Source organism: Halichoeres trimaculatus, unplaced genomic scaffold (genome assembly GCF_033239565.1).
Source record: "Halichoeres trimaculatus isolate MK-OKI-2021-1 unplaced genomic scaffold, fHalTri1.1 fHalTri1_scaffold_12, whole genome shotgun sequence".
In the NCBI taxonomy this organism is placed as follows: domain Eukaryota; kingdom Metazoa; phylum Chordata; class Actinopteri; order Labriformes; family Labridae; genus Halichoeres; species Halichoeres trimaculatus.
The window spans coordinates 7555798-7583481 of NW_027437190.1; the positions used below are offsets into that span (position 1 = coordinate 7555798).

General features: G+C 41.5%; 1 protein-coding gene across 2 annotated transcripts in view; it reads left to right on the forward strand.

The window, feature by feature from the left end:
• The first annotated feature begins 1042 nt into the window (after positions 1-1042).
• zfpm2a (zinc finger protein, FOG family member 2a) overlaps positions 1043-27684 on the forward strand; it is a 128860-nt gene continuing 102218 nt past the window's right edge. The window contains exon 1 of one of the 2 annotated variants that reach the window (XM_074683352.1): positions 1043-1449. In XM_074683352.1, the coding sequence (XP_074539453.1) occupies positions 1410-1449 (40 nt within the window). In that variant the 5' untranslated portion in view covers positions 1043-1409. The remainder of the gene's footprint in view (positions 1450-27684) is intronic. The other variant, XM_074683351.1, reaches the window with a different exon arrangement.

The window sequence follows — 27684 nt, forward strand, 5'->3', positions numbered from 1 at the left end:
TTTCAGACTCCATTCCAAAGTTGTGGAATTGGGTTACAAGATAATTTCACAGGCCACTTGCTTGTCTTCCTTGGCAGTCCAACTGGCTAATTGAAGAGAGTGATTTCCAGTTTGGGCAACTATTCAGAACATGACAGTCAAAATCTGAATGATTGAAGACTCATTCCTGTCTCTCTCACTCTCCTTTGAAAATTCTGAATATTTTTCTGGTCCATGCAACCTGACGGCTTGCAGACAAGAAGAAGGAGAAAAAAACGCCTCGTTCTGATTGACAGTATTATTAAATATTGATAGATAAACAAAGAACAAAAAGCAGGGAACTTTTTCTCACCGCAAACTACAAAATAAAAATATTTTACAGTGACAGTTCGACACAATTTAAGGTACAGCTGAGTCGATTTTAGACACTATATCATCCTTTCTGAGAAGTGCTTTTTTTTTAGTGTGTAGAAATATCTGCGCTCCATGTTACATCTTTCAGCTTTTGGCAAAGAGGTCAAGCCATTTGAGGTCATGGCATTTCAATCAGGATCAACTCTCAGTGCATTATGGGGGGAAAAGTAGCCAAGCTAAAACTGAGCTAATCCTGCTGTGTTCACCCACCACTGGGTCAAATGTGCTGGTGATATGAGTAAGACCTCATGGAAAAGTCTGTTATTATATTACTGAGAATTATTGTTGAGATCCACGTTAAAACGTGTGAAATTAATTGTAGGGATGGTTTTAAAGCAGCAGCACAGGATGGGGTCCTTCCTGGAATAAAAAGTAAAGTTTAGCAGAAATAAATTGGAAGCAAATATTTTTTGTCTTTTCTTTGTTTGTTTATATCCGAGCTTTGATGCCTCATGATAATCACCAGCTGGAGCTCGGTTTGTTTTCATTTTCATTCATATCTACTTCAAAACACATAACTAAACATGACGCTAATTAATTAGGGGAAGTGAAAGTAACTGTGGATCAAGTGAAGTTCACCAAGCTGCTGCTACGGTACCCGGGGAGGAACAAACCTTATCTTCAAACAAAAGCGCGAAACGCTTTCACCTCTCCAGTCAGTCCGTGTGGATCGCGGCGAAGCGCAGCCTCACCACGGAGCACGGTGCTGAGGAAGAGTGTGAGAGGAGAGGGAGGGTGTGTGTGTTAGTGTGTGTGAGTGTGTGCGAGGGAGAGAAAGAGAAAGAGGGGGAGAGAGAGTGAGAGGGAGAGAGAAAGCCAAAACCAGAGCCAGAGAGACGAGAAAGATAAGACAGACGGAACGATAGACTTGTAAAAAGTACTACTGTCCCCCTTTCTTCTTCTTTTTCTTTCTAAATTTCCATCAGACAAAACCCCAAACCGGCTGCTTGGATGATCCAGAACCTATCGATCTTTCAGTACTACACCTGGATTCACTGACCAGCCGCACAACAGGCATGTCCCGAAGGAAGCAGAGCAACCCCAGGCAGATCAAACGTAAGTTTCCCCCCTTTTTTATTCCCTAATGTTGTGCAGGCGCTACAGCGCGTCTCTGGGCTTATTAGAGTTAGCGGAATATTGTAATGATAGTGACCACACTGACGCTGATTCAGCAGCACTCCAACTATCGCCACTCATGTGTTGCCTGTCACGGTCCACACGCTCCAGCCTCTCTCCGCTGCTATTTCGTCTTTTTGGAGAAGAATTGATTCTCAATCCAGTTCCCGCAGAGCTGCTGGCTGACAAGTTTCACCGCTTTTTGCCAAGTTACCAAAAATTAACTTATTTGTTGTACGTGTGACGTGACTAATTTAGAGTTTGCGTCCTAAATTGTAAATTGTGCATTTAGTGCATCATTTTGACTGAGCGTGTGTGTGTACAGACATCAGCTCCTAAAAGCAGTCAATTATCAGACACTGTGATTTAAAGGCCATGGAGAAAACACTGTGTGTATGTGTGTGTGTTTTGGGGAATTGGTCTGACAGGCCGATGTGATGAATGGTGTAGGTGTTATTTGGAAAATACTGACACACACGTGCCACACACACTCCATCTCTTTTAATTCATCTTCTTCTGTTATAGCCTATTTTTAATTTACACCCTTGCAGAGCTGAGTACAACAATTGGTGCATACTTACTTTTTCCAAACTTCCCAGAATGATCTACATGATCCTAATATCCATAAGTACAGTTGACTGATGTGGCATGGCAGTACAAAAAAAAAAAAAAAAAAAAAAAGCACAGGTGGCAACTTATGGAGTGTGTTAAATTTCACTCACATGAATCTATTGAAAGTGTTGTCCTCATTTCAAAGCAGAATATTTTCCTCATATTTAATTCAATCAGGAATTTTAATCTGAAATTTACTGGATTATTATTTGTATTAATTACATAAATAAGTACAGGTCATCGTGTGCATTAATTCAAAGTGTGTCAGCCTCATGGTGTCAAACTGTACTCAATTTTTTTTAATTATTTTTTTTTCTTTTTACACAGTTTCCTATAATTAAAGATAATTCCAATACTTGACATATCTTGAGATTTGGACACAAAGCTCCATAAATACACGAGCACATGTGGACATGCAGACTTTGACATCTCATATACAGCTCTCACATCTGAGTGGGTGTACAGTGTGTGTGCGTGTGTGTGTGTTCATTTTGTCTACTTTAAGCTGCTGCTGCTGCTAGCTGCTCCTGCAAAAGCAGACTGTGGTTACTTTGAGGTCAGAGCATCAAATATTAATGCACTCCCAGTCGTTTGTATTCTTTTTATGATATTTACACGAGACAGTCAGACGGAGAAGTTTGACATCCTGTGAGTGTTTTCGTGTGACTGGAGTCTGTTGTTCATGTGTTGGAGGAGTGTTTACATGGATCATATGCAGGAATTTTGAATTGGCTAACTTTTTTTTGATACATGTGGCAGTTACAAGACATTATTGCCTTTAATTAACAAATACGTTTTATTATTTTAGATCATAATTTTATTTAAGCACACTTAAAAAAAAAGTTGATATCTTTGAAAACATTTTTTTATTTGTCAGACTCTTGGGATTGTGAGTCATGTTTGAATTTTCTCACAATCAAAGTAGATGTCAACATTAGTGAAAGCAAACAATTTTGAATCATACATTATCTTGTTTTATTTATACTTATGATGACGTTAATTGCTGAAATACTGGCATAAATCCTCAATTTTTTGTGTAGTTTAGGAAAGTTTAACGTGGAAAATAGAAATAAATAAAATAGTGTATCAACATTTAGTTGTTTGCTTCTACCACAGACTCTAAAGTATCTTCTATCACGAAAGAAGAACAACATCTCATGACATGACAGACCCACTCTTTTTTGGACCAATCCCGTTCGTAGCCTCCAAATGTTTTCGAGCAGATGAAATGTAATGTCTGCGTTACACTTTCATCAGTGTGACCTGGCCTTCTGTAAATTAGTAAGTCATGTGTAAGATCGTGTTAATATGAAGCCGGTGAGCAGCCCTAGTTAAAAACAGAAAGGTCACAAGGAGCCTGGATCCTCTCTCCTCTACCCCAGGAACTCTGGGACAAAGGCAGAGGAGCACTACACAGAAAGTCGGCACACACAGTCATTCTAAAGGACAAAAAGGTTGTTGGGCGCAGTCCCCCCTTCTCCTGCATACATTGGACCGTTATCTAAAATTGTGATTTATGCAGTATTTTAATATTTTGCTTATTCTTTCCCCTTGGGTGCTCTCTAAGCGGTGATAAAAAGGCAATGCTGAAAGAGCACCATTAATTTGCTCCGATGACTGGGGAGATATGGCCAGATAATGGGAAAGATAAGCAGAGAAGATATACCATCAGAAACCCGATTATTACCATTAAAATTCCAGCCCAGCAATCTGCAGCTGGCTGATAATTCCTTCTCCGTTTCCACCACTTTGGATGATAAGGCAAAAAATAGTCACTCAGTGCTCCTTGATTAGGCTGCCTGGATATCCCGATAATACAGTGATAAATTATGTATTTCCCCCTCTTGTTTTTTCTTTTCTTTTTTTTCCTCCTTTTTTTCTGCTATGAAATGTTACATCTGATTTTTGTAAATATATAAATATATTTTCCCAGCCTCCTTTCAGCATCCCCCTCCCCAAGAGCAGAGCCCCCTGCACACACACTTTTATTGTAATAAGAGTTTGATAAAAAGAGGAGATAGTGGTGGAGGTGTTTTGTGTGGGAGCACATATCAATGTTATCAGCTCATCTCGCAGGGCCAGCTGCTAGCTGCTGTTGTTTTTAGCCTTATCACCCTGTGCCAATATGCCAATAAATTGCTCAGATTGTTAGCCGTTCCAAGACGGGTCAGTAGAATTTGACAGAGATGATGAAAATATCGCTGATGCTCTGCGGATTGCGATTAGCTGCTGTAATATGATGTGTGAATTCCACCAAGCTTCCTCGATCCTCTCTTCTCCCTCCTTTCCACCCCCCACCCTCCATCCCCCTCCCCCCACCCCTACTCCCCGTTGCCATTCCCGGGGTGATGGTGGTGTCCATACCTCTATTGGTGCTAAGAAGAGAACATTTTGATGCTTAATAGGAATGAAAGATATGAACAGGCTGAATTGAAACCAGGCCCCTGAGAGTAATTTTTCTATAAAATTGCCCCCCAAAGTTTTACTGCGTAAAGGGGAATCTGGATGATGTAGGGAGCGTGCCTGCGCCAATGTTTATGGGAACATATTGAAGCAGCCCTCTGAGGCCATGGGCAGACATCTCATGTCAAATGTGCTTATTAAACTGACTTAGTGCTCTCTTCTTTACTGTTGTCTCGGCCATATGGACCGCCTGAGAATTTTAGTTGCTTCCTCTGGCTGTTTAACTCAACATTGTCCAACCAGAATCCTCCTCCTTACTGTTTTGATTGTTCTTTTTGTTTACTGCGAGTTTGTTGTTAGAGGAGTGCAGAGAGCTCACCGTGGCCTTGTATGTTATAACGATCATACATCCATGAATCTGTTATCACACTTTATATTCACCTGTGATATCTTGGATTTTATCATTTAAACAGTGAATGTAGAAGCTTTGATTATTGAGGCATATAAATGATGTGATTATTCATTTTTAATTCTCATTTTTATTTTCCATCATCTGTTCTTAAATCTAATGTAACACAGGTTAGCTAAAACTGTGACCTATTCTAAAAGTTTTTCTGTTTTATGAATTTTCTCAGCACTTTGAACTGTTCATAATTTATCCCAGCGATAATTCCCTCCATCTCTGCCTGCTGGTAATCTCTCCTCCTCTTTAGCATAAGGCCACTTTACGTAATGTTAGCATTCTGTTTATCACATCAGGTGACATTTATATCTTTAAGGGGCATTTTTCAGACACAGATTACAGCACTGAAGGATAAGACGAGTGTTTACTGATTTGACTGCCAACATTCTCTATCTAAATTTGTGCATGTGTGTGTTTGCTTGTGTGTACATTGGTGCATGTAGAGTACATGCAGTGAGCATGTGGCTTTCAGCAGACCCCGTTAGCTTCATGTGTTTTCTTTCTCTCTGTGTCTGTCAGGGACAGGCTCCTCATCCATGTTTCCTACGGTTTAAGCTCAGCTTTGCCTCTTTTGTATAAGGAAAGTACGCTGAAGCTGTGGAAGACGTATACGCTGTGTTTCACCCTTGGCCCGAAAACGCTGGCAACTCCATCAGTCAGATGTTTTGGGGGTGTAAAATCAAAAAATGTTTGCATGCCAGCCTCCCTGTATATTTAAGGGTTTCTCTTTCATTGGGTGACAATCACGGCGTGTCTCTTGTGTTTCTCTTGTTGATTTCTGTCAGAAGAAGAATGGTTGTTGAATGCCAACTTTCCCTCAAACATCTGTTCCTTGCCAATAACAGCTTGTGCCGTTGCCTCGTCTTAGCTGAAGGATCCTCAATTGCCTCCTCACTTTTGACACAAAGCAACAATGCAGATGAATGTCATCTTCTTGTACTGTTTTTTCTATTGTGTCTAAAGTACAGTGATTTTCAATAGAGAAACATTTCCCCATGCTGATTTCACTGTCCATATCGCAGATTCCCTGTCTTTAACTGAGAGGGATGGATTGCAGCTGTTGTTCCCTTTGTCTACGACAGTCCTGTGTATGATGTGGGGTGGGGTTGGCAGGCGATGGCCTGACGGTGCCCAGTTCTACCCTCCATGTCGCTGCGTCTGCACTGTGCCTGGACAGAAGTGTGAGATGTGGGCTGGGTTGCAGAAAGGTGGAGGTCACTTCCTCTCACAGTTTCCTCTTTATCTTCCTCTTTCCTGAATTCCAGTGTGATTTTTCCAATAACTGCTCCAAGTTTGTCACCATTGTGTTTTCATGTCAGGCAGTGTGGCTGTCACCACGGTACACAACGTGTTAATTTTAGAAATATGTGACGATCAAAGCAGAAGGTATAGATCCTTCTGGTGTCCTTACATGTGTTTTGATGTAACGCCTGAGCCCCTGACGTATCGCTCTCTGTTTATTTAGATTTGATATCAGTGATGCTGTTGAGCCCCCAGGTAACAATTGACTTTCAGCCTGCTTTAAGTTAATAGCCTTGTCTCTTGCTTGTAGGGATCAATATTGGTATTAATTAATCACCATTATCGAGAGCAGGATCTGGTTCCATTTGTTGTTACATCAGCAAAATATCAATAAAGAAAGTGGACTCCCTGATCGTCATGGCAACTTCATCTCTCAGGTCAAAGAGAGTTTATCTTATCTTGCTGCTGAGAGTGGCAAACTGCTTAGGAATCTAGTTTAGACTGAAAGATTATCGATTTAAGCCGAGGTTTTTTTTACCTCCACCTTGTTGTTTCAGGAGCGAGGGGAGGGGGCAGCATTCTAATCACAACAAAGATGTAAGATTTAAATATTGATGTCCAAAGGCCATTACAGCAAAGAAAGCCCCTGGTCTCGCTGTTGTTCAAGTACGTCCTTTTAAGACCCAGACTAAGCTTTGATTTGATTATCAGAGGTGTCACCGTGGAGTATGTCTGTATAGCTGACAGTGTGGGACTGCAGGGGAGATCAGTTTCCTGCAGCCACAGAATGTTAACAGATCTCACTCTACATCCTGAAACATTACAGCTCCTCAGCCTGTTGTCTGTGTGTGTGTGTGTGTGTGTGTGTGTGTGTGTGTGTGTGTGTGTGTGTGTGTGTGTGTGTGTGTGTGTGTGTGTGTGTTTACTCCTACTGCAGCACCAGATTAAACTACATTTTATTTGAGATTAGGATTAGTTTGGAATTGATTTATGTTGTAATTATATTAATTGAATTATTAATCATTAATTTATCTCTCAGGCATTCGTCAACAAAAACAAAAATGTACTGTTTCTGTTTATGAATAATGTAACCGTCTTTTTATTCAAATTCCCAGTTTTTCAGCCCAAACTTGAAAACTGAACACATGGAGATAGAATAACTCTGACATTTGACTTTCTGTGAACTTTTATTTCATTAGCACTTTAGATTGATTTAGCATTTTCCCAAAACCACTGATCAGGTTTTATTGTATTTAACAAAGACAATCAGGTGTTCAGGGTCAGAGCATTTAGGTATGAGTAAATAAAGCAAAAATTAACATTTAAATTTTACAGAAAGTTTTTTTTATTGACTATTTTTAGATATTTTAGACCACCAATGCTTCATTACAATACATGATGGTGTGAGGGTTGATGTGTCCTGTTTAGTTAGCATGATGCTAATGCTTATTTCTATACATGTTGATATTCTGCTAACATGCTGTGCCTTTTAAAATCTCAATCTTCAAACTAAAGGGCAAACATTAAATTAAAAGCCCATTCAATAACAGAGTAGATGTATTTATTTCACTGTGTAGAGTAGACACCACATTTACAAAGGCTGCACTGGTTGCAGATTCAAATCCCCACCTTGACCCTTTGATGCATGTCTGTTTTTTTATATTCTCCTTACATTCCTCTTCAGCTCCTCAGCCAAAAAGAAAAAGTGAGTAAATCTATCAAAAATAAGAAGTTGTCTTGAGGAGTCTTCCAGGAGTCATAGCTGTATTTTTTCTCTGATTATATTGAGATTTAGTTAAAACTCAGTTCATTCTTCTTTATTTATTTCTTCCTTCAAAGGCCATGCATACTTTCTTCAACCCTCTGATCTCCATGCGCTGTGCGATAAAAGAAAACACATCCTGAATTAACAGTTTGACAAACGGTTGCTGAGCCTGTGTGTAGGCTGCTCTCACAGTGAGTTGGGTCTGGTGTGAGTTATTTGGGTGGTGGAAGGCCTGGATGCCTCATCTTGCTGCAGTCTGCTCCTCGGGGTTGGAGCAGAGAGCAGGGGCACTGCCTGCTTTTCTTTTTTTCTTCCTCTTTTTGCCTCCGGGACACAATTGCCTCATTTAACATTCTCTATTTGGCCCCTGCCAAGAGGGGAAATAGCTAGGGTGAGTAAGAGAGGCCGCCACACATCATGAATTCTTCTTTCATTTAACTTGCACAGTCCTTTTCACCTTGGTGATGCACATGGATCAGGAATGAAGATATTGCTCAATTAGGGGGATTTCTGAGGTTTCTCCTGAGGTATTGCGGTTATTTTTGCACCATGCAGAGGTTTTGATGTATCATGGATATGGATATTGGGTTCATCACATTTGTGTGATGCTTTGACATTTCCATTGCCCAGAAGAGAAACAGCTCTGTGTCTGTGAAAGCATCTCGCTGCTGCAATATTCAAGAAATAGTCTTTCAGTCTTAAATTGCAGGGGTATAAATAACTTTTATGTCAGTATTCAGATTCTTTTTGTTCATTTCAATTTAATTAGCCACAGTTGATCAAAACATTTTTATGGAACGTGTCAAAATGAATATCAGGGTTTTGACTGAATCTTGGATGAGAAAGGACAAGGTTTCCTGGGAAATCTGAGTCATTTTTTTTCTGCAGCAGCCATTGTCACAAAATGTTGTCAACAATATACATTGAGAAATATTGGCGAGGTCTCGACTTTGACTCCAATGGAGAACATTTACAGTAATCTGAAAACAAATGGAGGGGTGATTTTTTGAGAGGAGATGATATGAAAAGAGGGATAGTTTGGTAAGCGCAGTATCCGGAGCAGAAGACGAGCTGGCACACAAAAAAAAGTGACACCCTAAGAGCTGTTAAGTGTAAATCTCTGGCTTGGCAGGAATTACTGGGGATGTGTTTGTGGGGGGCAGCGCGATGCAGAAGTTTGCATTGGAATGAAACGCAGCAGGCTCTATAGTTAAGAGATAGGTGGCAACAGAGGATTAACTAACAAGCTTTTCAGTTCAATTTGTACATCAGCATTTTCCGCCAGACGAACGCCACAAAACACATAGCATCTTAAGGCTTCAGTGGAAAATCACTAATGACAAAGCTTTGTAAATAGATAAACAATTTATGTCAAATATGCTGAAAATATAAAACAAACTTCAAAACATGTTAATACTTTAAAGAGGCTGTGTTTTGATTTGCACCATTGCAAAGCTGTAAAGCTGTTGACAGCACAGCTTACACATCATGTGATCAGTGGCCGTATCTGCCTGCATGTGATTAGCAGGGAGCACTGCTACAGAAATAGCCATAATGGAGCCCTATTTCGCTTTTTAGAGCACTTTGACGATCATCAGTTATATTTACAGTAGATTATGCAAATCAGATTAGACTGAGCATGTGCGGTGGGACGGTGACGAAAGGAGTGACGTGTCGTAAGAAAAACATCTCATGATTCTTGTTGTTTGAAAGCAGACAGTCGACATCCTGAGAGGAAAATATTATTTTAGATTCAGAGTGTATTCTTCTTCTTTGCATTTCAGAGAATGCTTATCTAGTAATTACTAAAAATCATTGACAGCTAGAAGTGCTTTAGCCAAAAATGCCTTTTTGTCTTTGGGTATCAGATTGGATTTTTATCTTTGTTTCACACACGCATTCCTGAAAAACAAAGATAACAGCCTCAAACTCTTTATGTGCCAGCCAGAGTATAGAATTAAGAACCTTGTTTCAAATAAGGGCAATCATTACATTTCTGTGCTGGGAAATGGACTATTTTCCACCCCTGGTGCGGTGTAAGATGTGCCTGCAATTCCCTGAGACATACATTTGACCATGATCAAGTTTTTCTGAGCTTCAGAAACGGGATAACAACTGGGTCAGATGATAAGCTTGGGCAAAACTGGGAAAAAAAGCCACCTCTGATAGACGAGGGAGAAAATCTGATTGATTGATGTCTGCTGGCTTTGCCACCATCACAAGCCAGTTGACAGTTAGTTTAGGATCAGATGATTTCACTCTTAAGATTGGGGTTGAGGGGAGGCTAGGCAAATATGAAGGACACAAAGGTCAATGGCTTCTCTCTCCTCTCTGTATCTATCTCCCCCGTGCAATAGCTTGCTTTGACAAACTGTAATATGTTGCTAAGCTTTGTGGCAGCAGGACACATGGTCATAGTTTGTACTGTAATATCCTATTGCAGTAATCTCACAAGGAAAGATTGGAAGTGCTGGAGGAATCTGGTACTAGTAGGGACCCATTGACATCATCAGCTGCTGTGGACTGGCAGATGTCTCCTGACTTATTTGAACTGAATTTTCCCATGGGATTGAATAAGTTAAACAACTGCCTCTGCTTGAAGTGAATCTGTTATTGTAAGCAGGATCTGATAAGACAGCACTATACCATGAGGCTTCTTTTTTTTTTTTTTAGTGAAGAAGCCAAAAATGGAATCTCCAGTGAGTGTCTCTCTGTGGTTATGGGAAAAGATGAACATGGAACGGTGACAAAGGATGATTGGATGCATATTGTAAATAAACACCCAAGTCTCAGAGGATTCCCCGTCAGACACCGGGTGAAGACGTTCCATGCAGCGTTTCAGCCGCTCTGGCTGCTTTCATTGTGTATCACTTAGATGAAGTGACAAGCCTCGCTCCGGGGTCGACCTCTTGTGGCAAAAATTACAGCAACACGTGGTTAAGGTTTAACCTAAACAAACTCTTGGAAGACCTTTTTGAGGTCATAACAACCCGTAATATTGCCATCTTGGTCGTACTCTTCTTTTAACTAATGTTATGGAACTGAAATTTAATAAGACATGTCTTTGGTGCCAGGAGTGATGTCTGGGATATTGAATAGAAGGTTCCTCAGAGGTTCCAGCTCTAATAGACATAACAGACATGTCCGTCCGTAGCTTTGTGCGGAGCTGCTTTCAAGATCAAGGTCTCACTTGTGATGAAGTGGCTATGCAAATGCAAGTCAAATTCCACCATTGTGAATCACTTGTTTTAATCAAGTTTTACTTGAAAGAAACGGAGCCTCCATTCAGAGTCAGTAACCAAACAATGAAAAGGATAATCTGAAGACAATTCAAATCCGAATGGAACCGGACATCATTTAGGGGAAGAGACAACAACTCTTTGTTTGTTTGAAGTGGATGATATGACATCCTTCTTGTCAAAGACTCAGGGCGAATAAAAGGGATTTGTAATTACCATAATTATCTCTTATATGTTTTCACCTAATGATGTCCATTAAATGCCTGAGGCTTTATTTAGAGACTGCCTCACTGTAGGTTGGCATAGACTCATAATACAGCATGTAACATTACACAGAGCACAAGTAATGAACTTCTTTCATCAAAGATGTTTATCGTGCCGTGCTTCTGGGGGAAGAGCCAATATACTTCAGCTTTTTGTTACAGTTGGATTATAACAATTCTCATAGTCCCACTTATCTTTCAAATTTTCTCTAACTGTGATATCAACCCAATTGGCTTCATGTCTAAACAGGATGGCTCTCTAATCTGGACCACTGTTCGTTTCATGTAAAACATCTCATTTTGTGGCTTAGGCTAGTGGCGGTCTTATCATTACATAATTCACTGCCCTCTTCTTGATTTTCTCTGCGTCAATTTATTTAAATTCCCCCATGTTTATATATTTCCTGTCTGCTTTCTTTTCAAATGATTGCCTTTCAGAAGTTCAAAGACTCATCTTGCCGAATTTTTGTAACTTTCTCAGATAAATTCACAGTGGAGAGAAAAGCTGTTGTGTTGATGAGGAGCAGAGGAGGAAGAGTTGGCACGTGTCCATGTCTGTACTCAAGGCTGAATCCAGAGGTTGAACTAACCCCGATTAAAAGCAGAGATATAGCACTCAAACAGTTCACACCTCAGCAAGTCGGTTTAACAGATCACGCCTGGATACATGTGTGCCGTTCTGCTCTCACACCGAGGCTCTCAGTCCTGCATGTGGCTCTGCTCCTGTGGTTGCCTTGGTCTTTGTCCACCACCTATCAGCATATCAGCACTGTCTCTGAAGCCCAGTTGTATAATGCACCATTTATGGCTTTGTGAAGGGAGATGGCGGTCGGGCGGCGGAATAGCTCTAGGCCTTCCCCTCAGTGAGTGGATTAACAGCGGCCTGCTTTAGTGCACACTACCGTGGTGTGAAATCGGCCCTGCTTCGGCGCCGGCGATGAAGCTCCCCCTCTCTTTTTCTCCCCCTCTCTTTTTCCTCACCTTCATGCAAAGCCTCTCCCAGCCATCTGTGAAATGTGGAAACTCTGTGTCTAAGTTGAGTTCAGATCCCATCCCCTCCGTCAAGCTGAGGCCAGGAAGCAAATGGGCAGGCAGTCGGCAAAGGGGGTTTTCAGGGGAGGAGGAGGAGGGAAGGAGAGGGGAGGAGGAGGGTGGTGGTGGTGGTGGTGGTGGTGGTGGTGGTGAGGGGGATCAGCTCACTGATGTCGTGCCGCGTGTGCAGGAACCCTGCCTGTTCTCCGCGGGCGAGTTGGAGGAGGGTCCAGGCCTGGGTGCCGGCCGAGAGATCTCTGGTTCCTGCTTGCAGGTCCAAATCCCCCTCTGTGTGTGTCTGTGTGGAGGCGAGGCAGTGGCACAGCTCCCCTGAGCCCCTGCCCAGTCCTTTGAAGATAAGATGGTGATACAGAGTCCCTTTCGGTACGTCGCTAACCGAGGGTCTTTGTGTGACACACATGCCTCTCTCTTTTCGAGCCTGCAGCTAAAACACCTATGGTCTTCACTAAAACGAATCAGCTGTATGGCCTCGGGTCAAATTAGATTAAGAATGGGTGGCAAAATCCTAGATTGTATGTTTAGGATATTTGATTTTTTTTTCTCACCATTTCATGCTGATAACACAGAGTTCTGCTGTGGTTGATATTTCTATTTGATTTTCCACCAGTGAGAAGAATCACCTCCATAAATTCACCTACTACACTGGCTGCTGACTTAATTTTTTACAGTTTTCCATGGCAACGACTTGTCATCTTAACTTCACTGATTTCTCTGCTATCTGCCCTGGAGTGCTTTTCATCATGACAGTTTTTTAAACACGTTTCTCCTCTGCATTTATAACCATATTTTGTGGCACTTGTGGGCCAATTCTCCCACTTCTGGCTCTCCACAGCAGCTTTTTTACAAGAGCAACCATCATAATCAGGCCTTTGAATTATAAACTCACTATTCCCTTTTCCTCCTCTATCCCGTGGCTTTCGGGTTCAGATATCTGTGCATAATGTCTTGTGATTGCACGGCATTATGGGGGTTTGGAAAGCCGAGTTGAGGTCCAGCCACATATCATTTTTCCATAGACAATGTGGATCTTTGTGTGTCTCTCTCAGGGATGGGGCGTTGATTGCTTTTTGATACCCCTCCAACGTGGATGAGGTCCTGCATACATCAGCTAATTAGAATGTACTTATGGTGTGTGTGTGTGTGTGTGTGTTTGTGTGTGTGACAGACCCCACACTTCTCCACAGACTCTGCCCAAGTGCTCTAACCACACCCGCGTACAGGCTTTATCAAATTTCTAAGAAGAAACAGTGAACGGTGCGGGGTGGGTGGCTGGGATAATGTGTGTGTGTGTGTGTGTGTGTGTGTGTGTGTGAGTGTGTGTGTGGGAATCGATGACAGGGAAAATCAAACAAAGAAAATGAAAAGAGAATGTGTAATCACAACAGTTTAACCAATGTTTGGGCTCGAAATTCACCAACACACTCAACGTTCAACACATCAGGGGGGAGATCTCATTACAGATGCAGAATTAAAACCTGAAAACAACTCAAAAAAGGAGAAATAAAAAAGATCTTACCTCTTTTCTTGACTTCAATCAGCACAGTTTAACACTGGGGCAGCAGTGGCAGCCACCACACCTCATAATGACCACTTAGAGGCTTTTAATGGGGAACATTTCCAGCAGAGAGGAGGGAAGTTTGAGCTGTAAATGAAGCAGATGAGTGAGTGATATCATCCCAAACACCTCCATGATACAGCCGGGATGGAGCATCAGAGACAGATCTCTGGAAAGTTTTGCTTCTGCTTCACTTTTAAGCCATTTTAGCAAAACCTTAAAGGTCTATTCTCAGTGCCTCTGCCTCACACACCCACCAACACACACAAACAAACAAAAACTCATGTTCAGCCCATGCTATCATCTGTGGAAAGTGCTGGGCTGTCTCTATATTTCATAAAGCCATCCTATTACACCCCCACGGCTTGTGGGGAAAAAGTACACCATCGCCTGGTCCCCAAACAGCAGAGAATAAAGTGTAGCATGAGGCGCTGCAACAGGAATCTAACTGCTGTTTCCTCAGGTAATCTTGACTTGGATCTTAATTCCAATAAAGTGTTTTTTTTTTCTTTCTTTTTTTTTTTACCCAGCATAAGCCAGATCCAAGCAAGAACACTCCACTCTGTATTTCTGCAGCCATACTTTATTGAATATCATTTCAGATAAGAGTAGTAATCCCTTGGGTTGGAGTGATGTATATTGACCAGCTGGGTGATAGTAATACACTGCATTTCTTTGATCTCAAGGTGGTAAGTTACTATTCGTGTCACCAACTCAATCGAATGGCGAAGCGTATCTGGAACTTTCTGTTTGGTGTTATTTACCAACTTTTGAAGATTCTTTATGGGAGATTAAAATATCATGACATTTTCCACACCAGGTATTAAAATGTGCATAAGAATGTAAGACTTAACAGATCTTAAACATAGGGATGGGTACCAAAATAGGTACTTTTATAGGTACTGACCGAATTCTGTCAAAAGTACAGATTCACATAAAATCAAAAGGTACCATGTTTAGGTACCTAAATGCATCCTTGTGACTGTGAGGGAGTGGAAGAGTAGGCGATTTTCCATGCTGGACATGAACACAGCATTACAGGGTGAAATATTGAAGAACAAATATGATAAATTGACAGACATTTGAATTTTATTATTAAACAAGTTGATATTTTTTACCACATAAAACACAAAAGTACCAGAAATTGGTACTATTGAGTACCGATACCAATTGCCAAGTACTGGGAATCGGTACCGTATCGTTTCAAATATGAAAGGTACCCATCCCTAATTGGATAGATATTTGTCATAGGGATGCAAAAAAATATCGGTATCGATATCGGTATGGATATCGGTATTGGCTGATGTTGGTCATTTTTTTAACTTCAGCATGCGTAAAAGTGGGCTGAGATATACTCATTGGCTGCCAGCCATTTTCAGACCATCTTGAATATCTTTCAAGACCCAAATAAAATTGTTTTCTATGACTATGTTAACACTAAAACTACCAAAGAAGAGTGGACTCTCTTCTTTTATGTCTCCCTCTTCCTTTTTTTGATCCAAAAAACAGGCAAAACATACATTTTTTTATCCTGTTTATCTTGGGTGCTCTATCCCTTGATCCTCTCCATGGTCGTCTTTTCTCACAATCGCACCACTCTTTTTATCTAAACTACCTCGACATATCATCTCAGATTGTTTTTTTTTTTTCTTACCAGTATTGGTATCGGTAAATATGGGTAAATATCGCTAAATATCACTAAATATCGCTAAATATCAGTTATCGGCCATAACAACAATTTTGATATCGGATATCGGCATCGGACAAAATTTTCACACTGGTGCATCACTAATTTCTCTAGATGTATTCTGATTGGGAAATTCTTTTTAAAGATTTTTATTAAATAATAATTCTTTAAACATATTTCCTCAGAGTAAATAAAATAAACTTTATAGTTCTCTGTAGTTCCAGGTCACCGTGGTCAGTACGACACTGTAACAGTCTCTCCTCTCAGAGAGACTGGGCTCCCTCCATCAGTACAGAGCAGCCCTCTTTGCTTCATTTCATCGAGGTTTGTTTTATCTTGACTGACCAGGCCCATGGCCCCTGAGCCCTGATAGTCCAATACCACTGCTACACTGCATCCCCAAGCCCTTGTTGAGACAGACAGCAAACTTACCTGGGTTGATTCATCCAAAACCTTTTATTATGTTTTTGCTTTGGCACACATGCACATATATAGTTAGTATGTAGATGTATATTAGGAATATTGTGTCAGTCGTTAACTAAATGTTTGTTTAAATTCAAAGCATTTAGGAAAAATACTTCCAGACAAAGCAGTGTCTGAGACACCGACTGCAGCTCCGAGAAACAAGAACTGAAGCGATGGCCTTTATGCTCAGAACTGTGGATTTCATGAGCCTGCAGAGAGCGCCATGTTTACTTTCCTTTGCATAGAAAAAAGGAAATGAATGCTCTGGGTACCCTGCAAAGTCAAACATGAAAGAAATCACCGAGAGTTCTTTAGGCCCTTTCTCTTGTGTTGTGGGTAATGCAGCTTTTACTGCCCAGGTAGTCTCTTCCATCTGACTCCTGTTTGAAGTCAGCTGAAGTCAACAATATTTGCTTTTCAGCAATTCTTGCCCACTGTGTCTCTCTGCTGCATGAAAGTGGGACCAGTGTGGAGCCTCTATCAGCTCACTCCTCAGAAGAAATGGCTCAAATTGGGCGCCTGGTTAGTCGGTGGATTGATGATGAGGTGCTTGTTGATGCTCATTGTAAACACGATGGACAGCTATGGTTTGGGGAGGAGGCGGGCGGTGATTGGGAAGTTCGACAAAGAAGGCTTGAGGGTGCAGGAATGGCAGAAACTCAGACCTGCTGGGGTGCGATCTCACCAGAGCTTCAAAAATTGCCAATATTACCCTCCTCCCTCCAACCCCTTTGAAAAATAAGTTTAGGGTGAAAAAGAAGGAGGAAAGCAGACAAAACATTTCTTCTTTTATTGTTGGTTAGTCTCTGATGTTGGAGTCAATGCATAAATTCGTTATAAGAATGCACATATAGTTTTTTTTACAAAGAGTTTACCAAATACAGTCAGTCAGCTCAGGAGCATTGGTGTAAGTTGAGTTATTGTAAAAAATCTCTGAGAAACACTGACCTGAACTAACAAAACCTGCTCTTTGGATTCTGAGCTGGACAGCCCTGCCATGGAGCTTTCTAAATTAAGAGATGAGCTTAAACTATCCCCCACACACTTTACTAAATGTTCCCCTGTTTTAGCTGCACATCTTTGTGGATTTCTGTGCTATTTATAAAGCATTATCCAATGATTGTGTATAAAAGCTGCTCCTTTCTTCCAGCTGAGGTGTGTGCTGGTGGGTTGGCTGAGAGGCTGCCGAGACCCCCGGCGTTATCAGCACCAGATGCAGGTTGACTTCAGACTTTCAATGGAAGGTAAAGAGAAAGAGGAGGGAAATTGATGAGAGCCATAAAGCCAGCAGGATAGATAATTAGCTAACTGGTTCTCAGATCCGTCCCTTTATTTGCAGCGGCGAAGTTTGTTTGTCAAAACTGCAGGCGGATGCTTTTGGCTCTTTTTGCTGTAATTTCAAACATGCACATTTCTGAGATTCTTCTGCTGCTGTTGCGCTGTGCTGTCCCTTCATCATTTGTCATGAATATCCCGGTGACAGGTTTTTCTGTCCTGCCACCGATAATTGGCCGAACTAGTGCTTTCCCCACTGTGTGCAGCACAGACAGACTGAACAAAAGACAATTCAACTGTCCTGACATTCTTCATAAATCAACTGGATGAGAGAGTGTCACATTTGTGTCTGCGTTTGGGTTCAGGATAATCAGAAGGACGTACTGTAATGGTGCTTGTTTACTTATGGCTGATGTTTTCCAGCTGACCGTTGTAAAACACATTTCTCTTCAAAAATATCTCACCTCACTCGCCTGAAACTGCGTTCCTGTCGTCACCTGATGTAATTTCTCTGAACTGATAGCTCCCTTGCCATGCCCTCGTCAGGATCAAAGCTAATTTTTGCTGCAGTACAGGACACTTTGTGCCAGTGTACTTTGTGCTGATCTGAAGTGTTTACATGCAGTTCACTCCCTGGGGATTTTGTATTATTGTTGTCACACTATACGGAGCACAGCCGCTCGTATTGTTCTAATACTTCACCGGTATATTTGAAAAGAGCTGAGCAATCACTGAAAGACTTACATTATCCTCTAGTCTTTGATCGCTATTCATGTGTCTGCGCAAAGTAATCTTCCCCCTAATCTCATTCACAGATATAAATAAACAAGTAATGCTCTGAACGATGGAGAGCACACGAGTGAACAGCCAGAGGATTATGGTAATTTGTGGATAAATAGAGGTGTTTTAAGAATGTGACTTTAAATTAAAAATGAGAGAAAAAAACGTTACACTCTGTGAACCCAAAGTACAAAATCAGCAAATAGTATTTCTCTTTGATATTCCTCATGAGTGAATCAGGAAGTAATGATCTTTTATTTGGCTGACTTAAAGAAGGAAGGAAAGCTGGGCTTCTCTCCTTAAAGGTTATACCTGGATAAGACTTCAGGTATCTGATGATTGCTGTCTGCTTTTGTTCCTCTCTCCACATCTGCACCCTCTGACAGCTCCGACTCAAATCAAGAAAACCTTTAAGGACAAAAACAGATCTTCAGTTTCGAGGTTTTTGCTGCTTTAGTGTGTCATATACTCAGAGCAATATAAAAACACGACTGTTTCTCAACAGTTTAAATCTCCTCATCGCAGGCCTAACTTAAAGTTAAAAGCCTAAAACATTTTTTTTAATGCCACTTAAATCAAGATCCTCATATTGCCGATTGATTTTACTACATTGCTTTTTTTGTCTTCTCTTCCAACTTGACATTTGGTAAGTCAGAAATCAATTATGTCTCCCTCTCAAATGAAAGGGTGAAAAAAAACTAGTTTATGACTTTAAAGTCGGCCTAGTTCCCCTTTGACATGGCACATTACAAAGGGAAAGGAAAATCACACTGCATACCTGATCCATAAAAAAGCCTTTGAAATGGATTGCTGGGTGGGATCCAGTCTGGCACAAGTCATGGCATTGATGGCACAGCCCCTGGGCGCGGGGATACTTGGCCTGGACAAGACGGTTGCTGGGCCCATATCAGTGGGCACTGGCCCATCCTCTGGGAGCTCCTAAGCCATGCCGTCTGAAGAAGAACTGACGGGGTTGGCAGCACATATGGGCATGCTACGGGTTTTATTTCAGTCAAAAACAGCCCCGATGTTATCGCCTTCAGTCACCGGCACAGCAGCATCAGCAGGGCTGACCAAGATGATTAGACTTCACAGGGAAAAAAACCTTCCAGTAAATTAACTTCAAAACAAAAACTATTCTTTGGTTCCATCTGCACTCCTTCTCTTTAGTTTCCCCGCGCATACATCCCAGGTGCACCGGTCTAATTGCAAAGCACCATTCCTATCCTCTGCATTATGTTGAGTTGACAATTTGTTCCAGCTAATTGGAAATTTTGCTTTAACCTTGCCTGCACAACATCAGCTTATCATAAATGACATTGATATGATGAGCCTGGGTTCTGCTTGCCTGGGCTGTTTTTCAGAGCAAGATGGAAAGTTAAGAGCTTCAACAGTTTCCAGTTGAAGTTGGTCGATAACCATCCACAGGGTAATGAAACTTCCACCTTTGATGGGAAGTTGAAAAGAGTGTTTAACTGTTGGCTTGGCAGAACATTAGACATGGCTGTAGGCAGGCAGGGGCAGGCTGGGGATCGAGCCGCTTTAATGGGGCTCATTCAGAGGTGACGTGAGCACTTCATGCTCTGAACTGTAGGTGTGAGCTGAGGCTGCCAGTACATATCTTTTGTCTTTCATTATCTTTATTTCCTTATTATTTTAAATGGCCGGTGTGTGTATTTTTTTCTTCACTAGAAGCTTTTTTGATATCCATTTAGATTGGAGCTTCATTAAAAAACCTCAGACAATGGAGTGACTTCTAATTAAGAAGCACCGCATCTGGCCCCTGGCACCCTATCCCGTTGTTCCATCTATTTTGCTGGGGAGAATTCATTTGTTTCTTAATTAAGAAAAACACCAATAGCGTGAAAAATCTGCTTATGGTACCTGAATCCTAATTAGTTAAATAGTGAGGGGAAGGGGAAAACACATTCCAGTAGCCCTAGCAATGAACTCGGAGCTGATAAAAATGAACTAACTAGCCTTGCATAAATCGAAGCTGGGGAGAAAGTGTACCATCATTATGGCTAAGACAATATGCAAACTATCTTCAAAGAAATCAAATTGCCGGAATGTTTTCATTTGCATGTATTAACCATTAACATAATGAGGAGAAGTGACATTGGACCCGGATTGTGTGTCTGTTCGGATTGATAACTCTGCTGCATCTGCAAATAGTCTTCTCTGCAAAATTATGCTAGCAGTCAAATCAGTGTTGAACTGTGGAGGGAGAGGGAGAGTTGGAGGAAGAGAGGAAGAGGGGAAGAGACACAAACAGAGGAAGAGAGGAAGAGAGGACAGGCTTTTGTTTTTTTCTTCGTTATATCAGGGAGCTCTGTGCAAACCTGGTGCAGTGTTGAATCCAAGCCATCATCCTCTGACATCTATCCTTAAACAGGAAGGGGCTTGGAGTTATTGTCTCTGAGGCTCTGTGGAAAGCTGCTGTGTGTTTTTATCTGCGTGTGTGTGTGTGAATGTGTGTGTGTTTGGGGCAGGGGGATGTGCCCATGTGGCTGCTTGCTGGAAATGGACCTCAAGTGGCACACTTCAAACTCCACCCCCGCCTCGTACATAACGGACACACGCACGTGCACACACACACATGTACGCAGACTCATTCGTGCATGTGTGCCCCCCCCTCCTCTTCCTCACACACACACACACACACACACACACACACACACATGTGAGGGCTTCCAGGATACCAAAGGCTCACTTATCTGTTCCGTAAAGATTCAACACGGCCCACATTGGCGAGTTGTTGGGCAACACGCCAAATGTACTGTGTGCTCTCCTACTGCAGGCGTCATGCAAAACACTGAACTGTCTTCAATATTCAAAATAATTTTTCCAACATGCTCTTTCCCAGGATCAGCCTCTTAGGTCGAATTATTCAATTAAGTGTCTGTTTATTACTGATACCAAAGCTGGGTGGTGGGTCTACTTATCACCTTTTTTGCAGATGGGTGTTCTTGCAGAATACCACCATAAAGATTGCCTTGGCTGTAATTAAAATGGCAGAGAGACAAATTTGGTGCAGGGCTAAGACATGGGGAAATGAAGGCAGTAGGGGGAAATTGCAGGGGCTACATTCTGTCATCCAATGAAAGAGTTGAAACTGTAGAGCAGTTAAATTATAGTCAGGGCGCTAATGTACACCACAAAGAAGCAGGCGGAGGAAAAAGAGGAGCAGTAACTTATGGTGGTGGTGTTGTCCTCACCGTGCGTTTATGTGCGGGTAATGATTAGAAAACAAAGTAGCTCTGACAACAGGAGACAGCGACAATTTTTGTCACAGAGTGGATGCTGTTTAGATGTCCCTAACGCCAGCCGGGCTTGCATCCATCCACAAGCCCGTGTGTTTGATGAGCTATTGGCAAGCTATGGGGACACGTGTTCCCGTGCCTCGTGGCTAACATACCTTTCACCGTCTTTGACTCCACAAGCCTGTGTGACTTCTCAGGGAAAAAATATGAAAGAAATCAAAGCGCCAATAAGCTGAGGGTGTTAAGCCAGAGAGGGAAAAAGAGAAAAGAAAGACCTTAGCGACTTTGGATTTTGACAGAATCTTCATGCGCTTTGACGGAAATTTGCATTGTTATCGCAGATAACGGGTGATGTTTTTACTTGGTACTACATTTTTGTGCAATATGTAAAATGTAAACCAAGCCTCTAACGATTCCCTTAATGACGAGGATCTCGCTTCTTCCCCCCTCTTCGAATCGCGTCTTAGCGGGCTTCTCAGTGCAGGGTGTCTGATATCTGAATATTAAAAGGGAGTTTCAAGCTCATCTGCAAATGTGATTTGCACATATCACACTTCTGCAGTCGTCAAGCTGCTTCATCGCCAAGCTTCTGAGCAAGGAAGGCTGGGGAGGGGAGGGAAGGAGAAAAAAAGAAAAAGAAAGATGCACATATGGGTTGCTATTGATGTATTCCATTTCTGACCTAATTTAAATCCCTGCCAGGAAGCTCATATGCATACTGTACATTTGCTAAATTACAGAGTGTAAACCTTGCCTCCTCACAGAGACAGGTGTAAACATTAATGTTGTCATAATGCACCACCAGTAAATATGATAATCGGGCCATGCTGCAATAGAGCACAAAATAATTTGGACATCATTTTGAGGGGCCCAGGGGAATGCCCTGCAGAATGAAGGTGGCCCATTGACATGCTATACACGCCAAGATATAATTATGGCTGCCTGTCTTTGTTCCTCCAAGCTTCCTCTCAGAGCACTAGTAATTTGCTTGTGATATTTTGGTATTCTTTACAATTGAGTTATTCTCTGTGGACTTGAGTATTACATGGATTTAAATGAAGGTGCGAGGAAGCTGCTGCTCTGCCAAAACCCAAGTTGGGAAAAATAAGCATTCAGAACAGATCAGATATTAACTTGTCTGTCATACTAGAAATGTACTAGTATATGAACTGATTTAAGCATGCATGCATGTATAGGAAGATGTCAGTGTTGTGCAATAAAAGTGATATTTAATTGAAAAACTGATGCTCATCACATCAAGATCTTCCTTACTCTTTTGCTCTGCAGAAATCACAGCTGCTAAAAAATGTTTCAAACCAAAATATTTTAAAATCAGTGTTGACATAAAAATTGCAGACTGTATTCATATTCAAAGCTGTAAGCAAAATGTTAAATGTGAGTCAAAAGCTATTTTGCAAAGCCAGATTTGAAATTTCCTGTGAGATTCTGACACCCAGCAACCTCTGTTCCTTCCCATTTTTGGGTTTTTCTCCCTATCTGTGTAGAACATTGCTGATAATAAGGGGAAATGCCAGAATATCTTTAGGGTATGCAGTGTGTCAGGCTGCGGTTTGTTGTCATGATAATCCCCTCATTTGTAATGTCGGGATCAGCAGGTTACTGCTCACCACTTGACTGCCATGTCAAGACTTGGGACTGGCGAGGTGGATTGTCATTTCTGAAGCAATATTTTGACAGCGCCTTCACTTTACTCGCATGCTTCAGCTCAAAGGTCATAGCTATGCCACTTCCATTTACTGTGTATGAACACTCTTTCCCTCAGGAGCTCTCTGCATCTCCCCCTGCAGTCGTTCTGCCTGACAAGCACACGTGAACATAGGCTTACTCTCTGCCTTTCAGCATTTCGCTCACTTGTTTTTGGAGATGGGTGTCAAGACTAGCCCCTCACTGAGCTTCATAGTGGGTATGAAGCTCCCAAACTGGAGTGCAGTCACAGCTTATGAACTTTTATCGCAGAGTGAATGTGGAAAGGCAGCTCTGCTCAGTGCTTTATTTCTCCTCCTGCCATCATTCTCATTAGTCTGCAGCAAAGACAGACACCTCTCCCTCAGCGGCTGCTGTCCTGACGCACCTCATCTTGGTGCTTTCCTCTGCAGTGTGGCAGCGGTGTAGCTGTCACCTGTTTCCCTGTTTACTTAGAGCCAGCTCTCAGGTTATGTCAGCCACACAGGACACGTGTCAGTAACACAAAAAGACATTGTTGCTGCTCCATTGTTACCTGCTCTGCCAGCCATCGTATAGAAAGTGATGCAGTGATGATGTTTTGGAATACAGCGGCGCTTCCAGGGCCCTGAGGGTATTTTGGGTGTAAATCTCCCACACACAGTTCTGCTTCAGGCCAGGGAGTGCATCATCATTAGCCAGAGCAGATGGAGGGGCTTCAGCGCTGCTTTGCTCTCTTTGCTCTCTCTTGCTGGAATCTGGTTTGATACAATGCGAGTGGAAATAAGCAACAGCCAGGCTGAGACAATAAATGATGAAATCAGATGAAATCAGATGAAAGTTTCAGAAGACAGACTGATTCATCATTTATTTGTGAAGTGATAATAGTGGGGGTTTGCTAATGTGGGCTCACAGTGTGAAGTCTGCGTCTCCTTTTTGTCTTGTTTCCAGGAAAATAGAGTAGTGCAGAGACGGTGTTCAGAGAATTTACAGAGAAATTGATAAAAATGGTGAATTTCAAGTTTTATTTTTATACATTTTAGAAGCAAAACTCTCAAGTGCTCCAGATTTTAGATTCTGTTACTTGTTTTTTGACCGTCTCTGTGACTTTTGACTGGAAAGGAAAAAAAAAATCATGTTAGGCTTTAGAAACAATTCCAAAGTAAACACCCACACACTGTCCGACTTGCAGATAGAATAAATAATTTATTACAACGCTTTGGTACTAAATCTTCATCAGGCAAACAGGAGGTGGTGGCCTCACTCCTGCAGACCCCTTCTCATCATGACGTCAAAAAAAAAAAAAAAGAGAGAAATTGATCAAAACAGATAATAAGGATTATGTTAGCGGGCTGAAAGGGTAAATGTGACAAAAGTAGAACCAGAAATACAGTTTACAACCTACAGATGCGTTCAGAATAACATCAAGGGATAAAAATTAGGGATAGACCAATTATTGGCTGGGCCAATTACCGGGGCCGATATTTGGCATTTCGGGACATATCAGCATCAGCTCTTTTTTTTAAATCCAATGGCCGATTAAAAAAAAAAAAAAATAAAAAAATAAACCTGCGTTGTTTAGGCTCTGAAATCAATTCAACTGCATAATGTGCCTGTAAAAGGCAGCACAAACTCAATTCTGTCCAGTTTTATTGCAGTTACATAGAAATTTGGGAAAACTTTATTTACTGTAGAAAACTTTATCTATTTTTTTAAGGTTTTTATTTAACTGTATAAAATATGCTGCTAAGCCTGGGAGCTGTTTAATAAACTCATGCTTAAAGTTATTTGAATGCAATTTAGTGTTGGAGTTTGTACTGTTCAAAAATTTTGACACCAATATTTTCACTTTGACTGCAAATGAACATTGGCTTCAAATATCGTTTATCGTCCTCCCTGCCTACTAATAATCAGTATCGGTCCACAAAAATCCATATCGGTCTGTCTCTAATAAAAATCCCAGGAACATAAATCAGAAGAACTTAAAAGAAGTAAAACGATTAAAACAGTCAGAGTTGTCAGAGTTAGTTCTGCATTCAAATTCAAGGCTTTAGAAAACAAAATGTCATAGTCTTTTTAAATTAAATTAATATAGTTTGAATACTTTTATGATAAATCTGATCTGTTTTGCTAACAACTTTTGTTTAAAAATGATATTTTGTGTAAAATAGTTCCTATTTTCCTGCCAGTGTTCTTGGTGTGGCTCTGAAAGTCCATTAGGACACAAAAACTTGTCTCCAAATTCAAAGAAAGCTTCATTTTTTTTAGTGTCTCACTCACACAGTTACTGAAAAAAGTATGAATGTTATCAACCATTCATGACATGACCATGATCACATGCCTCATAAAGAGCTGATATATTGATCTAAGCCTGATTCAATGCATCCGATCAGTTCGATCATCCATCAATAAGAAGTATTTATCTGTCGCAGCCACGAGCTCTACATTGATGTCACCGTATTTCACAGTTTGCTAGAGGCCTGTGAGGGAGCTGTGCTGTGCTCGAGCATGTGCGTGTGTGCTCAGTGTGTGTGTGTGTGTGTGTGTGTGTGCGTGTGTGTGTGTGTGTGTGTGTGTGTGTGTGTGTGTGTGTGGTGTCTGTAGCACTGACAGAATTCTAATCTTCCAGCAAGAAGCTTCACATGGCCGGATCAAGAATTAGAAGCGGCTGACGGGGGGTGTGAGAGGGGAGGAGGGAAGAAAAAGCCCATCTCGGTCTGTGTTTTAAAGGACAGTGCTTTGAATGTCATTCGACAATTTCCTTTTAATTAGAACTAATTTACAGAAAGATGCCCACCAGCTAATCTTTACAGGATAATTAACTTCTATTTTCTTTACTTTTAATTAAAAAGTGGAAAAGATTTAGCTGATCCATAAAGAATTGTTCTTTTGAAATGTTCATCAGACTTCACACTTCTTTTGGCATTGGTAATATTTTGATCCTATCTGCTCCTCACAGTCTCTTCTGAGTTATTGCTATGATTTTCTCCCCCTTATCCGAGGTATTAAGAAGTGGAACTATCAATAGTGGAAATAGGAACCAGACGAGAATTAGAATTGAATTAATGAAGAATTATTGCAAAAGGAACCCCCATCCTTCATAATACTGGGATGAAATTGACATCTTAGATATATCCATTTCATAGAAATTCCTTGATGGGGAAATATTGTTTTATCTCTTATTTGATACAGTAATAATTTTTCTTTTTCCAAAGGCTGCCCATTAAAGACTTTGAACAGACGCTCCGCTCAGCTAATTGTTGCAGAGGCACTCACTGCATTTACACTGTTTTCACTCCCCGGAGACTTGTGGGTTACTAATTTTTATAATGTGAGCCTTCGAGGTTAAAGAGACGTAACTCATGGAGCATTAAAGACAAACAGGAGTGTTTGATGCTGCGGCAGGATAAAAACTCCAGGAGTCTCGTCCAGGCAGGTGGAGAAAAGTATTTTCTGGCTGCTGTTAGCGCCGTCCAAAAGACTTTACTTAGTGGAGATAAAGTGAACCAATATGAGGTGAGCATGCAGGAGACAGAGCCTCGACTTGTCTGCAGACGAGCCAATGGCTGAAGATGGATGCCCCCACTTAACCATGATAGCTCCCTGGAGGAGCCTCAGTCAATGGCTTCATTAAAAGTGAACATTCTGGTGAAAAGCTCGCTTATAAACCAGTAATTAAGACCACACATATTTTACCTGCTTTGTTTCAGCTGTCACATCTGGTGTACAGGCACATGGTTAACTTTTATTTCCTAATAAGTAACAGAATGACACCAATAAATCACTCAGCCAGAGGACGAGCGGGTGTGCAGGAGGGAGGATTTAGGATGTTCTAATACAGCAGACCGGTCATTTTACCAGCATTTTAATCTGTTTGTTGCCCTTGCAAAGCAAATGTCACAAGCAAAGGAGGCATTAGCCAAGCCCCGTTTTACTTTTGGGTGTGTGGACCGGCTTTGTGACTTTTATGGACCAAACCTTGTACCAGCGTCCACTTGGACATGTGTGTTTGTGTCTGTAAACTCTAGAGAGGCGAGTACAGGCAGCGGAGTGAAGCAGGACCCAGCTAACTCCACAGAGAAACTGACTGGCATCTGCTGAAGCCCTCGGGCATGCTCAGAGGTGCCTCCAGCATTTTAATGGCATAGTCAAATGCCAGCATGTTTTTATGCCTTTCCAATCCAAATTCATTGGATAAAGAAGTAAGAGCGTGTTATTCCCCTTCAACAGTCCAGACAAAAACACTGGGCGCAACAACACACAACTTAGAAACTCTGCAAACACGCCGGGATCCAACGTTGTGTCTGATTGGGATGAGATACTTGACTGGAATTGTGTTAGCGGTTTTTGAGAAATGCGAACACAATAACTGAATATCCGTCCAAGAGAAATAACACGTCTCTGGGTTCAGAAGCCGTGGGATGCTG